The sequence below is a fragment of the Anguilla rostrata genome, chromosome 3, assembly GCF_018555375.3.
Source record: "Anguilla rostrata isolate EN2019 chromosome 3, ASM1855537v3, whole genome shotgun sequence".
NCBI classification, from domain to species: Eukaryota; Metazoa; Chordata; class Actinopteri; order Anguilliformes; family Anguillidae; genus Anguilla; species Anguilla rostrata.
Genome location: NC_057935.1, coordinates 34,287,848 through 34,305,885, shown reverse-complemented (window position 1 = coordinate 34,305,885; position 18,038 = coordinate 34,287,848). Strand labels below are relative to the sequence as shown.

General features: G+C 36.0%; 3 protein-coding genes across 3 annotated transcripts in view; 1 reads left to right on the top strand and 2 right to left on the bottom strand.

Annotated features, from left to right (window-relative positions):
- The window catches only part of LOC135249677 (titin-like), a 49,002-nt gene extending 30,993 nt beyond the window's left edge, over positions 1–18,009 (bottom strand). Inside the window, exons 1-9 of the mRNA XM_064325193.1 lie at positions 17,889–18,009; positions 16,369–16,485; positions 15,802–15,967; positions 15,382–15,565; positions 12,243–12,510; positions 12,099–12,131; positions 11,079–11,288; positions 7,949–8,083; positions 7,653–7,751 (exon numbers count right to left, since the gene is read on the bottom strand). Coding sequence (XP_064181263.1) covers positions 7,653–7,751; positions 7,949–8,083; positions 11,079–11,288; positions 12,099–12,131; positions 12,243–12,510; positions 15,382–15,565; positions 15,802–15,967; positions 16,369–16,485; positions 17,889–18,009 — 1,333 coding nt within the window. The remainder of the gene's footprint in view (positions 1–7,652; positions 7,752–7,948; positions 8,084–11,078; positions 11,289–12,098; positions 12,132–12,242; positions 12,511–15,381; positions 15,566–15,801; positions 15,968–16,368; positions 16,486–17,888) is intronic.
- The window catches only part of zc3h15 (zinc finger CCCH-type containing 15), a 454,134-nt gene that overhangs the window by 425,311 nt on the left and 10,785 nt on the right, over positions 1–18,038 (top strand). The window lies entirely within an intron of this gene.
- On the bottom strand, positions 5,561–18,032 carry LOC135250707 (titin-like). The gene is made up of 17 exons (XM_064327299.1): positions 17,889–18,032; positions 16,369–16,485; positions 15,682–15,967; positions 15,382–15,565; positions 15,166–15,252; positions 12,243–12,510; positions 12,099–12,131; positions 9,518–9,589; positions 9,094–9,162; positions 8,796–8,876; positions 8,402–8,485; positions 7,949–8,083; positions 7,653–7,751; positions 7,303–7,401; positions 6,953–7,051; positions 6,618–6,701; positions 5,561–6,366 (listed from the first exon to the last, which is right to left on the bottom strand). The coding sequence occupies exons 1-17, from the start codon at positions 18,007–18,009 to the stop codon at positions 6,194–6,196; spliced, it is 2,091 nt and encodes a 696-aa protein (XP_064183369.1). The 5' UTR covers positions 18,010–18,032; the 3' UTR covers positions 5,561–6,193.

Below are 18,038 nucleotides of genomic sequence, written 5' to 3'. Positions count from 1 at the left end.
CTTCAAAGGGGCACCTATTCCTTCAACAGGGGAAATCTTCTCCTTTGCAGATGAAACCTTTTTCCTTTGAGTTACAGCAGTCATTTTTTTCTGTGGTTTTTCTTCAAAATTAGGAACAATTTCATTCATCTTAAGACATGCTTTCTCCCCGGTTGTGAATGCAATGGCCTCCTCAGGACAAAGTTCTTTTTCGAAAGAAACATCAGTTAGAGTTTGTTCTTGAGTTTGGAAAGATATGCTATCTTGTCTTGAATATATCAGTCTTTGATGAGTATCTCTTGCAACAGCTACATCCTTGGGCAAAACATCTTCTCTGCAGCCCACTGCTGTAGGGCCATCAGACATCTCATCTGGACCGCTTTCTGCAAAAGGATACATTCTCTCAATGTTGGATGACGTTTTTTCTTCTCTTTGAGTCATAGTGGTTATAGCTTTCTCTTGTGCTATTTCTTCAAAATTGGGAACCATTTCTTTAATTTTAGGAATTTCTTTTCCCTCTGTTTTAAATGTGATGACCTGCTTAGGGTGGTCTTTCCCCAAGGAAGCCCCTATTAAGGTTTTCTCATCCTCCTGAAAATGTATTTCTTCATGGATACTGTCTCCATGCCTGGAGCCTTCTTTTGCTTCATATGACAGCTTCGCTGAAATAAACATTTCTTCTATGGGATAAATCCTCTCAAACTCAGTGGAAGTCAATGCCTTTGGTGATATTTCTTCAATATGAGGAATGGCTTCTTTCATTTTAGGCATTTGTTTTCCCTCCTTTTTGCATGTAGGGCAAAGTTCTTTCTCCAAAGTAACCTCTTTAGCAAATTTTCCATGTGTCTGGAACTGTATTTCATCTTGTATCGGGTATTTCCTATGAAGAATTCCCTCCTTCCCAACAGGAATATCTATATTTTCCCTGGGCAAATATTCTTCACTCATGTACATTTCTGTAGTTTTATATAACTTTTCTGAGAGACCCATTTCTCCTACAGGAGAAATCCTCTCCATCTCGGATGAAGTCTCCTCTGTCCTTTGAGTCACAGTGGTTGTGGATTTCGTTTGTGCTAAGTCTTCATAAATCATTTCCATCTCAACTGAATCCCCCCTCATCTTTTGCGTCTCATCAGCTATACCTTTCTTGTGTACGATTTTTTCAACTTTAGGAACAATCTCTTTCAGGCCAAGAGTTTCTTCATCCTCTTTTGGGAATGAGATAGCCTCCTTAGGGTGAATATCCTTCTTCAAAGAACCTTTCATATCAGATTTCTGTTGTCTCAAGAAATATTTTTCTTTGAGTTTAAGTGATGATTTTCTCTGAGGAATATCATTAAAAGGAATAATTCGTGCATCAGATAAAACCTCTTGCTCAAGCAAACACTCTTGATCACGGTCAGTTTCTTCTGAAGGTGAAATCTTCTCCATCTGAGATGAACCTTCCTCCACAGTTGCAGTAGCCACATCTTGTTCAAGCTTCTTTGGAACTATTGCTACTTAAGAATATATATTTTACATTTAAGAAATACAAGAAGAAGAATAAGAAGACCACGGGTGGTGGGAAAGAAATTACAATACAACACAAATAACAAACACTGGTTTATAAGGGAAGATATGGGGAACACATAAACATCTGTAAATAAAGCTACACTGTTGGTGTAAGAATCAATAGGAAGGTTAAAACAGCCTAGAATAAATTAGATATAAACAAGTCACAAAGAATAACTTGTACATAAAATTCAGTTCCAGAAGAGAATCATAATACCTTGCACTGCAGGAGGTGCTGCTTCTATTTTAGGTGTGGGTACAATTGCCTCAGTTTTCTGTGTCTTCTTGGTGACTTCAGGCTCTTTAAAGAACACCCATTATTTAGTACAGTGGAGAATAAGCATGTTCAGAAGATTATGTTCCAGAAGAAAATTATAATACCTTTCACAGCAGGAGGTGCTGCTTCTATTTTAGGTGTGGGTGCAATAGGCTCAATTTTTCTTGGCTTCTTGGTGACTTCAGGCTCTTTAAAGAACACCCATTATTTAGTACAACGAAAAATGAGCAGTTTTAGAAAATTATGTTGCAGAAGAGAATTATACCTTTCACAGTAGGAGGTGCTGCTTCTATTTTAGGTGTGGGTGCAACAGGCTCAGTTTTTCTTGACTTCTTGGTGACTTCAGGTTCTTTAAAGAATACCCCATATTTAGTACAAAGGGCAGTATGCTTGTTTGGAAAATTAAGTTACAAAATAGTATTACAATACCTTTCACAGCAGGGGGTGCTGCTTCTATTTTAGGAATGGGTGCAATCGGCTCAGTTTTCCTAGGCTTCTTGGTGACGTCAGGCTCTTTAAAGAACATCCCATATTTAGTACAGATAACTACATATGTACATATAATTCAGATGTTGATGAACATTGCACTGAAACACCTTTCACTGCAGGAGTTCCTTTTTATAGAGATGAGAGTTCTATCTTAGATGTGCTTGCAACATCTCTGGTGCCTTTGAGACTTCAGGCTCTTTAAAGAACACCCCATATTTAGTTTAAATGAGTAAATGGTTGGTTGGCCAAAACTGTTGCACATTTATAACTGACCGTCTCACATTTGCAAAAACAGGTCTATTCATGACTTAAAATTAAGAAGCTGTAAACGCTAGTTACATCACATCAAGAGAAATTCAGTTGCACAAACACAGAACAGACAGCAGACAAAGAAGAGTGAAGAGGACTCGATAAGAAGATGTATTTAGAGTTCATGGCTTCAAGCGTACCTTTAGCAAGTGCCATCTCTGTTTCCCGTTCAGGCTCAACCCCTGGAGCCTTCTTAATAGGCACCTCCTTAGGTTTTACCTCAGGCACTTTATAAAACACACACATTAAGACATTTTAGACAAAGGGACGACACAGACAGGGCTGAGCAAAGGGACACAACAGTTTGCTAAAGTCTATTAAATCAATGAAAAATATAAGGGTTACTAAAGCAACTTTGGGGATTGCTTACATACGTATTATTGCTGATTACATCACAGAAGGATGGTCTGGATGTGTCTGTTTTTCTTCATACAGTAGATTGTGTGTGGTATATATCAACAGAAACTACTCTTTTACTCCTTTATTAGAGGGCCCTACTTTTGGAATCTTGTGTTCCTTTGAAAGATACATGCATGGAATTATTATTATCATTTTTATCAAGGCCAAAATTCTTCAGAAAAAGAAAGTCAGCTCCCAACACTAAAACAGAGAAGAACACTCTAGCGAGTGAAAAGCACATTTAAACTTTGATAAAAATGAACAAATAACAAGTAAACATATGGACACACATAAGACAAAAATACCCAAGAAAAAAATAACTGTAGGCAAATGCAGGCGCAAAAAGACTTTGCTATAAAGTACTGAGCAAAAGTCAGAGACCACCCGATTGTTTATGCGATTTCCAGCCAAATCAGTCAGCACAAATTGTGTTTTTAAGTGTCAGACAATGCAGGACACATACAGAAAATTACAGAAATGCTTCACCATTAAATGTCAGATATATATGCATTTATCCACTCTTTCTTTTGTACACCCAACTACTAGATTAAGTCTTCCATCTTTCCAATAAACAAACAAGTTATAGCTGTGACCTCCCAACAAAGGTTTGGGTTTGGATAACAACATCTGAGTTGGTGGTTTTGTTTTGATTGAAGGCATCATGAATTATCATAACACATGGACCTTTCCCTGAACTGTTTTCAATCAGTCATTACTACTGTGTTGGGGATCTCAGGAGAAACCAAGTATATATTCAGAGACTAATGGAGAATATTATCTAATATTAACTAATGTTAATTCTAAAATTGTCAACAATTTTAGAATTAACATTAGTTCTGTTACAAAAAAACATTCATCAAAATTTCCATCAAAATTCAGAAAATGAACAGATCATAGAACTTCTTGGATATCAGTTTTAACATATCTCAGAAAAGACTAAAATAGCAGACCAGTCTGATAATTCCATTTTTAGACTGGCTACTTAAATAGTATGCACAAATCACATGTTATGGTTTATCATAAAATGTAATTGTTTTAAGATACTCTTTATCCACTGACCAGATACTGGGTAATGGCTGTGGTGTGATAAGGTAAAACATATCACACCTCTGTTCCTCCTTGTACCTCAGATGCATATTTTTTCTAATGGAATTTTCGCTCTAATATGAATTACATACAAACAAATTAAATCATAGGTAGGAAAAGACACCATCTAAAGCTAGACTATTTATTTATACCGTTCATAAGCATTGGTTTTGCAAACCCAAGTTACCTTGTCACTTTTAAAAGTGTTGGCCTAATTTTGTGGCCCAGAATTTTTCAGTTCAGCTAGATTACCTATTAAGGGAATAATTTTCCAGTTGTTGGGTACTAGGGTTGTTGGGAAGTGCCGCATGACAACCTCTTTATAAAACAGCACTTCACAAGAGATACTTACCAGAGGGAATCATAAACCCAGTAAACCCCAATTCAATTTGAGTCAATTTGGGAAAACTACAGTATTATAGAGTATTACATGTATTATATGAGTTCTCAGTGACAAGAGCAAGGCAGAGGACAAATGTCACTGTGTAAAAATAGATTCTCTTCTTCTAGAATCAGTTTGGAGAAATTGATTTTATCTCTCAAACCTCAATGTAAACTGATGAGAGTTAAGCTGCGCTCTGTGTGAAATTAGAAATGGGGCAAAATACACAGCTGGTGTTTTACCACATGCCCTGTCAATCATCCTACTCAAATTGACACAACAAGGCAATACTGTTTTACAGCCTGTTTACTCACTTATAGGTCACACCTTCTCACTTCACCCCACCGCTTGGCTTTAACTGTGTTTAAGTAAAAAGCCAAAAAGTCTTGAGGCCTAGTTTTACTATTTTTGTTTGTACCTTGAAAATTGAATTTCGGAAAATTGAGACAACTGCACCCTGCATTTACCTGCTGTATAAAGATAACAAAACACAAAAAGAGTGACATGTCGAGCAGTGAAACTGCTCAGTAGCAATTAAGCAGTTAGAATAAAAGTATTTTCTTTCTCCACTGCTAATAAAGAACATAAAGAGACAATTGTCAATACATGTCAAAGTATTTGGAATGATGGCTCCTAAAGTACCTTTTGTTGGGGTGACCTGCTTCTTTTCAGGAACTACCTCCACGGGAACCACACCTGCTGTTTTTGGAACAGTTGCATGTGGTAGTTCAGCTGCTTCTTTCTTCTTGGGTACTTCTGACACTTCGAAGAATGTTTAAATTAGGGGCAATAAATGTAAATGCCTAATAAAGAGCGCAAGAGATGGCAGTACATACATACATACATACATACATACATAAAATGACAAAAATATACATTGGGATCACAATACAAAAAAGAAAACATAAGGCTGTAAAGAATATGCATTGCGATCCACAATACAAACAAACCAAAACAGGACAAAAATGAAAATCTGAAATGTAGACTGTATTAACAAAGACACCTTGAAGCTAATCTAGGAAGATTAGATGACTCTAATGAAAAGACGTAAGAGTCGTGCCAGTTTACATGGCACTGACAAATTAATCCATTTGATGTGGTTTATTGTAGACACACAGAAAGACATCATATGGATACATGAAGAGACACATAAAATATTAAATGAATTCAGAACGCAAATCTGACACATCTGGAAAAAGATTCAAGTACTGAAAGACAACAGAGGCAAACAAGACAAAGCTGAAGCTCAATACAATAGGTATATTACAACACAAAATACAAGAATCTCCTTTTTATAAACAAAGGCAGAAGCCACTTCAGAAACTGCTTCAGCTAACATTTGCAGGGACAGGACAGGACTGATCACTGACAAAACCAATCACTCTTAAGCATTTTAAGTAAAATTGCACTCTCGCTTGGATAGAATATTTGTAAATATATCCAATTATGATCATATTAATTTAGTAGATAAGTAGATATTATTTACAATAACTGCAGCATCAGTGAAAGGCTATATCGTATACATTATATAACTGTATAGCATGACTTACAAATACCTAGAACCTTGAAGAACTCAATGGAGCGGTGCATGCATTTAAAAACATTTTGACAGTGCCGAAAACATTCAGACAAAAAGAAAATAACATGATTCACTTACAGTAATGAACAACAAAAGAAAAATGCATTTCCTTTACATGCCACACTGGTTAGTAACAGAAAAGTCAGTGGCCACAAGTATGATAATTTGCCATTAAGCTGGGTAGTAAAGCCTCCAGAGAGAAATTTAATTCTCTACCTTTCTCTTGAACAACCTCCTTTGGAGCAGCTGGAATTGGCTCTACTTTTTTAGGTAGCTCTGCTTTTGGTGGCACTGGTTTCTTTCGCTCTTCGGGAACTTTAAAGAACATTTTTGATACACCATTTAGATTACAAAAGACAATGTAATCACAAGAGAATAAGCTCAAGATTTTCCCCCATGTCAGAAGTCAGACAAAAACATACACATGTATTCACAAATACAAATAAAGTAATTAAGACAAACAAAGAGCATTTTGATGCGCGAGTTAAAAGTGCAAGACAAAAGATGTAATGATACCTTTAGGTGAGTAACTGGTAAACCCTCTACAGAGAAATTGGATTCACTACCTTTCTCTTGAACATCCTCCTTTGGAGCAACTTTTTTAGGTAGCTCTGCTTTTGGTGGCACTGGTTTCTTTGTCTCATCAGGAACTTTAAAAAACATTTTTGATACACCATTTAGATTACAGAAGACAATGTAATCACAAGAAAACAAGTTTAAGATTTGCCTTCATGTCAGAAGTCAGACAAAAACATACACATGTATTCACAAATACAAATAAAGTAACTAAGACAAACAAAGAACATTTTGATACTCAAGTTAAAAGTATAAGACAGAAGATGTAACAATATCTTCAGGTGAGTAACTGGTAAACCCACAAGAATGAAATTTAATTCTCTACCTTTCTCTGGAACAGCCTCCTTTGGAGCAGCTGGAATTTGCTCTACTTTTTTAGGTAGTTCTGCTTTTGGTGGCACTGGTTTCTTTGGCTCTTCGGGAACTTTAAAGAACATTTTTGATACACCATTTAGATTACAGAAGACAATGTAATCACAAGAAAATAAGTCTAAGATTTGCCTTCATGTCAGAAGTCAGACAAAAACACACACATGTATTCACAAATACAAATAAAGTAACTAAGACAAACAAAGAGCATTTTGATACTCAAGTTAAAAGTATAAGACAGAAGATGTAACGATATCTTCAGGTGAGTAACTGGTAAACCCACAAGAATGAAATTTAATTCTCTACCTTTCTCTGGAACAGCCTCCTTTGGAGCAGCTGGAATTGGCTCTACTTTTTTAGGTAGTTCTGCTTTTGGTGGCACTGGTTTCTTTGGCTCTTCGGGAACTTTAAAGAACATTTTTGATACACCATTTAGATTACAGAAGACAATGTAATCACAAGAAAATAAGTCTAAGATTTGCCTTCAAGTCAGAAGTCAGACAAAAACATACACATGTATTCACAAATACAAATAAAGTAACTAAGACAAACAAAGAGCATGTTGATACTCAAGTTAAAAGTATAAGACAGAAGATGGAACGATATCTTCAGGTGAGTAACTGGTAAACCCACAAGAAAGAAATTAAATTCTCTACCTTTCTCTGGAACAGCCTCCTTCGGAGCAGCTGGAATTGGCTCTACTTTTTTAGGTAGTTCTGCTTTTGGTGGCACTGGTTTCTTTGGCTCTTCGGGAACTTTAAAGAACATTTTTGATACACCATTTAGATTACAGAAGACAATGTAATCACAAAAAAAACAAGCTGAAGATTTGATTCAGTCAGAAGCCAGACAAAACAAACACATATATTCACAAATACAAATGAGGTAACTAAGACAAACAGATAATTTTGATAAGTGGGTCAAAAGTATACGACAAAAGATGTAACGGTACCTTTGGGTGGGAGTGCTCCGGCTTTCTTTCTTGTTGCAGGCTCTGGTTCAGGTTCAACCTTGGCAGGTACCTCTTTAAGTCCAGGTGTTATGTGCGGCTTAGGAGGAGCCACTTCTACTATGTGTTCAGGTATGTCTTCAGGTAATAAAAACACATAACTATTAGCTTATACTATAACTACAGGCTGGACAAGCAGAAAGGCTCCTACAAGAGTGCAAATGTTCTCCCTGCAATACAAATACTCACAGATGACAAACAATAGTTCATACAGACACAGTACTTTCAATTTTCTATAAGGATTGTAAAGAATATGTGGGACAAACATTAGGTGGGAAACAAACAAAAATGCAAGGGATTTTTGTAATGTAACAAAAGATATATGGCTGCATAAGAAAAACGTGACAGGATACATAGAACAAATACATATACTACAATAAACATACATATTTCTACCTTTTTTAGGAGTAACCTGATCTTTGGTAGGAGCAGCAGGAGGAGGAGCTGGTTGAGGAACAAGCTTCTTAGCCTCTTCATATTCTTTAAGATAGGTTTTTAACCATTAGAAGACCATTTACACACATGCATTGGCTTGAAGATTGAAGACTTCAGCGTGAATGAAAAGAAGATAATAGTACACACATTTAAAATTAGTGTACTAATTTCTTATAAACACAATTAAGCAGGAATGCACAAACATTTCAGATTTCATGATGCAAGTCTTCTTTTAATTTAAGACTTGATTCTTCTTCTCAAGGAAAGACAAACACAGATTCAAAGACAGAAGATATTGGTGACATTTAAGAGCAAAACAACAAAAAAGATGGACAGATCAAAGTTAAGACTGTACCTTTTGGAAAAAGACGATCTTTGCCTTCAGGCACACTTGCTGGGGTGATCATTTCTTCCACAGGTTTCCTCGCTCCAGGTACTTAAAAATATAATCGACTCAATATAAATTCCTGTGTATTTCCATCACATTTGAAAAGTTAAGACACATAAAACATGACAAATAAAATACTGAAAGATAGAGTAACACTGACAACATTTCTCCAAAATGTTATGCATTAAATGTTACACTGAATTTAAGATCTAAAATATATAGCAGTAAAAACAATGAACAGAGATTCAGATAGATAGTAGAATACCTTTGGTTGAATCAGGCACCTCAGCTGAGGGAATCGGCTCTCGTTCAGGCTTCTTGTAAGCATCAGGAACTTGAAAGACATTTCTGTGTTAGACTTCTTGTGCCAAGCATAGGTTTAAAAGAGCATAAGTGCGTTTAAATGATGAGATGCGGAAGCAAACAATCACTGAGACAAACACACAGGGACAAAGCTAGACAGCAGGAAGCCAAGAGACCAAGCATTCTTACAAATAATTATTGAACGCAGCATGATAAAGAGTTTTGTTGGTTAACAGACAAAGAAACTACAGGGATGCACTGCTTCTCTCATCAGACAAAAAGGAAGCTGAGAAAGAGCTAGGCATTACATGAAAAAGGATATTTTCCAAAATGTAGCCATAAGCCATGACTGCCACAAGCATTTTCATTCTCTATAAATACAGTACCTTCAGTTGGCACTTCCTCTCTCATTCCTGTAGTAGTTCTGGAGACAGTTTCATCAACAGGCATCCTCGGAGCTAATAGAACAATAGAAATCAACTTAGAAAAGTATTTACACTGTTGATCTGATGTATTAAGAGGAAGAAGGCATACAAAACCAAAATATTTGTGAAGAACACGTATTCCATTCATTATTGTGGAGGAATAAACAGGATTAAATTAGTAAATAAACCTGACTCAAATATACAATCATTGAAAGTATACATACTGTAAATACAAAACACAAACACAAAAAGAAGGGAAGCACACCCACACATTCAAAATGACAATTAATGCACACCCACATGACAACATAGAAAACCATGATGGTCATCAACTGACAATGTGAATATGAAGTATTGACACCTGACAAAAGGTGGGGAAAAAAAGAGTTAAAAAATCTTTTCTTTTTTTTTCAATCAAGTTAATATGATCATGTGGACATATGGAGCAAGATGCATGTTAACTGGGATGATAACATGATTTCAATATACCTCCCATTTCTTCTATACCCATTTCTTGTATAACTCCTGCTTCCCGAATGCTCCAACTTTGAAACTCTGGCAAGAGCAACAGTTATTGAATAGAATGAAAAATAAGAGGGGAAAAAATCCAGAAATTCAAAAATGATTTGGTAGCATGTTAAAAAAGTGCAACCACAAGTGGGGAAATATTAAACTTGTTAATGATAAATGTAAAAATAGATGTACAGATGTATGCTTTTTTTTCTTCTTCAAAAACCACTGATTTTATAGGACATTGTTAATAAGGGGGGGGGGGGGGGGGTAACTTCAGAGTTCATTGATTAGTGATTAAAAGTACTGATGTGAATTGTACCTCTTGTTTCTTTCTTTTCTTCATAATAATCATACTCTGGAGAAGTCTCAGCTTAAAAAAACACATGTCCTTAGTTTAAATTAGTTTGAATTATTTAGATTGAATGAATAAACTTTTTGAAGGAAAAAAAAAAGACGGAACCAACTTAAATGTTTGTTGTTACAAATTTGATGTCCCATTCTTACCTTTAGCAGTAATTACAGATGGTAAATCGGGCCTTTGTATGGATGAATCAGGGACATCTAAAGGATATTAAATATGAAGTTCAAGTATGTATACAATCCATTTATTACTAATAGCCGGATTATACATAGTTTTAGTATGATGTGTGAAAGATTCTACAAGTTTTTATGAAGTGTCCAATCTAAAAATGCAATACTCACCATAAAGAGCCCTTCCTAAATCAATTTCTGTGAAAGAAGCAGGCAATGTAATATTTTTGGTGAATCCTTACTGAAGAAATAGTATTTAATTTATTTAGTATATAGTAATTATTTAACAGACATAATGCAACTAACCTTTGCCTGATAAATAAAGTTCCGCAGTGCTTTTGACTTCACCCCTTGGTTCCAAACGTACAATCACAGAGTACACGCCTACAAGATTATCAATAAAGGTAATTTAATTCATATTCCTCTTGCAGTATTTTTGTAGAAATTGAAAGTTTGTATCTGTTAAAGATGAACACACCTTCATCGTCTGAAGTGACATTGCAGATGGTCATAAAGTGACGTCGGCCTTCACTCCTAAACTTGTACTTTGGACTTTCTTGAAGTTCCCATGTGTCTTTGTACCACGTAATGATTGCATTGTCGAATGACACCTCGCATTCGAAGGTGGCAGACTGCCGTTCATTCACCACAATGTTGTGGATATGCTTTGTGAAATGGATTGGTGCAGCTAAAACAGATATTGGGGAGGTTTATTATTGTGATGAGTGCTTGTGGTGACTTTCACATATCAAAGTAAGTGCACTCAGATATTGTCTTCTATATCCATAGATTAGTTGTGATATTAGATCATACTCAGCAAGAAGTATGTATACATATATACATGTTTTGCTAAACATCACAAGGTAAATAACATAACAAAAATAAAAAAATAGTTGCTACTATAATTTAGTTAAGTCAAAAATGGGGAAATATCATCCCTCAAAAAACATAAAAAATGAAAAAAATAAAAAAATATGACAGTTAAAAGAAAAGAACTGGAACATAAATATTGTGTATACATTAAGATTTAAAACATGATCAAGAGGTTAGTAAAGGATCATGCTTACAGTGTGCATCAATAGTTTTGGACTATACAAACATATTTAATAATACAAACCTTCTACCAAAAACTGCAGAGTTAACATTTACAAACCATCCACGGTCTTCCAGTCCAAGATCTTTGATTAAGAGCTTCTATTTTTTATGGATGACTCCAAAAGGCTCTAAATCACCAGTGTCAGAACCAGTCTTGGATGGCCACAGTGTATGCTGCTTTTTGGTGTTTCAGCACCAATGATCCATTTCAGCCATTGATTGCTTAAATAATCAGACACCTTGCTCTCAGGGTTAATTGGCTGCTGATTGAAAGTAAACCACAAAAAGCTGCGAACATTGTGGCTTCCAGCAATGGAGTTTGACACCCCTGCTATAAAACAACCTGATTTTACATTAGGAATGCAGAACAGACAATACATTGTACAGCTTTTGCTGTCCTTACCAGCAGGCTTCAGAGACTCTTCCACTTCTCTTTCTGTGTTGGAAAATAAAAGAATGAAAGAGCTTTGTTGGCATTGATTCAATATAAATCTATAAACCAATAAATGAATTAAAAAATATATAAACAATAGACAGCAATACCTACCAACAACTGCCAGTTTGGCACTGGAAATGTGCGGGCCACAGACGACACGGTAATTTCCTTGGTCTCCGGGCTGACAGCGCTTAATCTTCAGCAGGTGACGATCACCAACAATTCTGATTTCATACTTGTCATTGTCATCAAGCTTCTGTGTTCCCTTGTACCAGGACAAACTGATTTCAGGGTAGTTGATCTTGATCTCGCACTCAAATACTGCCTCCTCGTTTCTGACAGTAGTTTGATCTCTGATGTCTTTAACCAGAGTTATTGGCTGCAATGAAGCACATTCCTGTGTTATAGTGGTCAATATAAATATTTGGGATTTAAAAGCATAAAGAATGTCTGATATTGTGTGAACTATATAATTAAGTAAGATAAGCCTTTGCAAATTGTCCCTTAGCTTTGTTCTTCACTTGTGTTGCTTCACTTTTGTAAATTTATCCTGTTTTGGTAGGAAGGCAGTGAAATATTTTAACCCCTTCATGCACATGCCAAATCCAGTCAATCCACACCCATTTAGGTAGTTCTATTCTATTTAAGGCTTTATAACTCCAGATGTGAGCATCACAGAAACCAGAAAAATGACTAAAAGGAAGCAAAACTCTTCAATACTAAATATTCACTACTAAATTAGATTAGTTCATATTCATAATTTAGGTTGAAATAAAGTGCCACAAATACAATTATCTTGGCAAAAATGGAAAAAAATGAAGCAACTCTCCGTTTTAAATGAAATACTGGGAGATCATGAATATAAAACAGGTAAACTATACATGTCCTGGATCACACACTCCTTGACCACAATTGTCAGATCTCTGAAGCAAAAGGTAAACAGTGTACCCTGGTGTCTTTTAGTGTCTCCAAATCTAGCCAAAATGTCTAGATTGTGCATTGCTGTAAATAATAACAAAATCATATATTTCACTACAAATCAATGGTTGTCACTCATGAAACTCACTTTTGCATTATTTTCTAATTGTAATTACTATCTTATCATCAGTCCAGGAGCCTAGGTGTCCAAAACCTCTCCAAAAATGAAACATTGATATCACATTGAAAAATTATGCAAATACATCTGTGGTACACATACATACATATGTAATCATTCACTCTTATATGTTTTTTCTGTACTCTACAATATGTAATCCTTTGTTGGTTGGGGATGGAATGACATTTTTACAAATGCTACTATTTATTATCACCATTCATGTTGTTATGCTTGGTTCTCAATCGTTGTTATAAATGAAATGTCCCATACCTTGTCCTCTACTGAATAAAAGAGTTGTATTACAACAGGTCAGTGTTGTAAATGAGAATTTGTTCTCAATAACTTTTACCTGGTTAAATAAAGGTTAAATAAAGATAAATAAATAAGTACTGGTATACCTTCGGGGCTATTGTTGGTTTTATCTTGTTAGAATTTTTGGTGATGAAAGAATATTTTTATGAACTCCCATACAGGCACTATTGTCCAATGTGTCATGCTTGGGGGGTACAGCTGCAGATGAAACAACCTACATGACAATGGCGGTACTCACAAGCTCTGTATTTGGCATACTAATGAATATCGTCTACTAATGAAGCTACTAATGAGTTTGTTATTTCCACTCATAGTTTGGTTGCAGGAGCACTGAATGTCTAAGCTGATGTCAATCTCAAGACACCAGCATCCTGGCCACTAGGGGGCCTGCACAAAGGGGTTAAACTCACTCCAGGTTGCTTGTCATCTCAGTATAGATGGATACAACAATAATTCAAGTGTGACTGTGGCATATCGTATGTATTTAGAGAAATAAAACCTTATGTAACTTGCATAGAAGTATATATGTTTGGGACAAAGACATATTTCTTTATTGATTCGACCTAATTTTAGATTTGGAATAAAACAGTTCACTTGTGGTTAAAGTGAACATTCTCAGCTTTTATTTAAATGCATCTTTATACATTTTGGTTTCAGAACTTTTTATAAATAGCTCTCCCATTTCAGGATGTCATAATGTTTGGGACACATAACATCACTGGTGTTTCTGATTAGTCAGGTACGTTCGATTGCTTAATTAGTGCAGGTATAAGACATCTTCCAGTATCTAGTGTTGATTCTAGCCTTTTGATTGGCTTTGGGGTCTGTTATTTGCATTTCTCAATATGGGGACCAGATCTGTGCCAATAAGAGTCAAGGAAGCCATTATGAAGCATAGAAAAAAGAGAAAAATAGTCAGAGACATTAAGCATACTAAAATCAACTGTTTCAACATCATTGAGAAGAAAGAGAGCACTGGTGAATTCAGAAATCATACAGCCTGGTTAGCCAAGGCCTATCCCAGTATGCATTGGACGAGAGGCAGGAATGCACCCTGGATAGTTTGCTAGTCCATCTCAGGGTACACGCACACACACACACACACACACACACACACACACACACACCATTCATTCACACACTCATACCACGGGGCAATTAAGACTCTCAAATGAACCTAACCTGAATGTCTTTGGACTGTGGGAGGAAACCAGAGTATCCAGAAGACACCCACACAGGCACGGAGAGAACATGAAAACTCCACACAGAAAGGCCCCAAGGGATTCAAACCAAGGACTTTATGGTTGTAAGGCAACAGTGCTACTCACTTTGCCACTGTACTGTCCAAACCCTCAAATGGGGGGGGGGGGGGACTATTTCTATAAAGTGTCGACATTTCTACACAGTGAAACCAAAATGTATAAAAATGCCTCTTTAATAAAAGCTGAGAATGTACACTTTAACCACATGAATTGACAAAATTGCAGAGTACAGAACCACATCAATAAAAAATGTCTTGGTCCCAATATTTAAAAATGTAGGGTGCCTAAGACTTTTGCACAGTAATGTATGCATGCATGTAAGTTTGCATGTATGTATGTATGAATGTAAGCACGGATGTCTCACCTCAGTTTGTTCCATCCTCTTTTGCAAGTCTGACACAAGTTTGTCTAAATCCTCATCAGATTCTCTTCTCCCATGTTCTCCCAGTTCCTGTTTAAAACAAAGTGCTCAGTAAACAAAAGATTGGCAGTTTCATTTGATTTAATTTACATTTTTTACAAAAGTATTAGGACTGCTAAGTACTAGGATTGCTATTGCTATTGCTAGGAATTTCCTCACCGGTCTTCCAGTTTCATCTGCTTTCTCCTTCTTCAGGAACTCAATAGCCTGAAGAAGTCCACGGAAGTCTGTGATTCCATACATGCGTGCATATTTCTCATACTCTTTAGGATCCACATTCCTCAGTAACTCCACAATGTTAATTTCTTGTTCTTGTTCTGGGCTCTTCTGTTTGGATGGAGTCCTATACAAAGATAAAGAGAAACAGATTATACATTTCTTGTGGAATTAATAAATTTAAGCTGTATAAAATAATAGTGTGACCTGTAAATTATAGTAAAGACTTCACAGGATACTTACTTTTTTAGTTTAGCTCTGAGGTCTCCCTCAAGCGCTGCAACTTCTTTCTTTTCACTTACATTCAAGTCAGTGCTACATTCAATTTCCCCATGCTTATTTGATGCAATACATCTATATTGCCCTGAGTCAGTTTTGGTCACGTCTCTGATCTCCAGTTTAGCATCCTGTCCCTTCTGCTCAATTGAGATTCGGCCACCATGAGTCATCTGCCTCCACTTGCCCTTCATCCATTTCACATTGGGAATGGGATCGCCCCCAACTTTGGCAATGAAAGTTGCAGTGCTCTCTGAAATGAAGGCAGCAATAATAAAATGAACAAATTACATATTCAGATTGGAAAAATCGACATTTTATTGAAACTGAGTAACATTCACACATATGTGAATTTACTATATAAATTTTAATATTTTGTTAGTGATTTGTGTCCTCAATTATATGCCATATTTTATGAATGCATGTTATCCAAGCCCCTGCCAACTGTGGTTGGCAGCCCCACACCGCAATGCACAATTGGTACCAGTATCTCTTAAGAAGGGTTTTATTAGGCTGGGATGACATCATCTCATCATTCACCAGCGACCCACGCTGGTCAACTGGGTACCAGAAATTCTGCCTTAAAGCTGCATAAATGTTAACAACTCAATACACAAATTAACAATGGCAAGTGTTTAAAACATTGACACGTACTCTCTGAAACCTGGACACTCTTGGGCTCTTCAATAAAGAACAGGTTGTCCAATTTCTTGGCAGGTTTGGCAGCTGCTGGGGCTGCTTCAGTGGCTGCTGGTGCCCCTCTCCCTTTTTCTGAAAATTGAATTTTGTAATTAGGAGTTCATAGAGACCTCAAGTTCAGAACAGCTAAAAATATAAACCAAAGTAATGAATTAATGTCTTTCCTAATTAATTTCCCTCATTTACTTTCCAAATACAACTAAATTCCTTGATTTCGCAGCGAATGATTGTGCAAGAAGTATTGGAATTAAAGCACAAAAAACACAAATAAACACACTGGAATTAGAGTTCCATAATTGGCTATTTTAACTACAATTTTTTTGTCTTCTAATGTGGCCTAGAAAATGCCTAAACACAATAAATGTATTCTTTTTGTGAGGAATTACACTGTTTACCATGCAAGTACTTTGGCGAGGTCACTTATATGTAGGCCACTATATGTAGTGCAAAAATGTTATAGTACTTTTTACACACTCCCATTTCTGTGGTACTTATGTGCATCAGGGATGTATAATAAGTGTATAATCACTTGTGACATGGACCTGTACCTCAAAACGGGTGGTCCATGCTGAATTTCATTGAATATAATCAAATTTCAATCTACGCCCATATATGATAAACATCAAGTTTCCTGGAGTTTCCATTGCTTTTTTCTTTTATAAAAATGTTCATTACTACAAAGCAGAGGAGACTTCATGAAATAGTAAGCATTATTTAAAGGGATTTCATTTAATTATTTCAATTTCCCAGATCCTAAAATGAAAATACTGATTGTAAAAAACCGCAGATTTTGCATGCACACATGTCAATACATATATAATTATGTGGTTACATAGGTTGGCTAATTGACCAGGGAACTTATGAATTCAGAATGGTGATTACATTTGACTCAAATTACCTGTCTGTTAAATGGTTTTATTGCACATCTTCCAGGCCATGAGGATTTTCACCCAGACCATGGTACATATTTAGTATAATTAAGGCTTATTGCTTTTGGTTTTTACCGATTTTCGCTTAAAAATACAGATTAAAAAAAAAAAAAACTAACAGATTTTTCAAAAAGGAGCTGATCATTGAAACCGATTTTCACCTGAATTTCATATTTCCACGCATCAAAAAAAAAGTTGGTCCTGTTTGTGTGAAATCAGGTAAACAGTGTCCTTGCATTTAATTCATTTTCTAATATGCATTATCATTCGAATAAAGCTAATCAAAAAGCAAGAAAATCATTGTTTAAATAAAATGTCAATACTAGTATATGAAATAGCTAATGCAAATCATTAATGTAAGGTTTGCCATATTTTAATTGCACCTGGGCATGTGATTTACCCCAAATGCATCTCTCATATCCCACAACCAAGCCAGGAATGCACACAGGGGACAAAGCCCACAACTTTGAATTAAGCTAGTAATAGTTTAGTCATAAACTATGACTAAAGATAAAGAACTCAACATGCCACAGTGAAGAACTGTACCTTTGATGGTCACTCTGGATTTGCAGAATTCACTTCCAGTGTCATTGGTAGCTTTGCAAAGATAGTCACCAGCATCTGTTTTAGAAGCAGAGGAGATTTCCAAAGTAGCAGTGCCATCCATAAAGGTAATCCTGGTCTGAGCAGAAGATT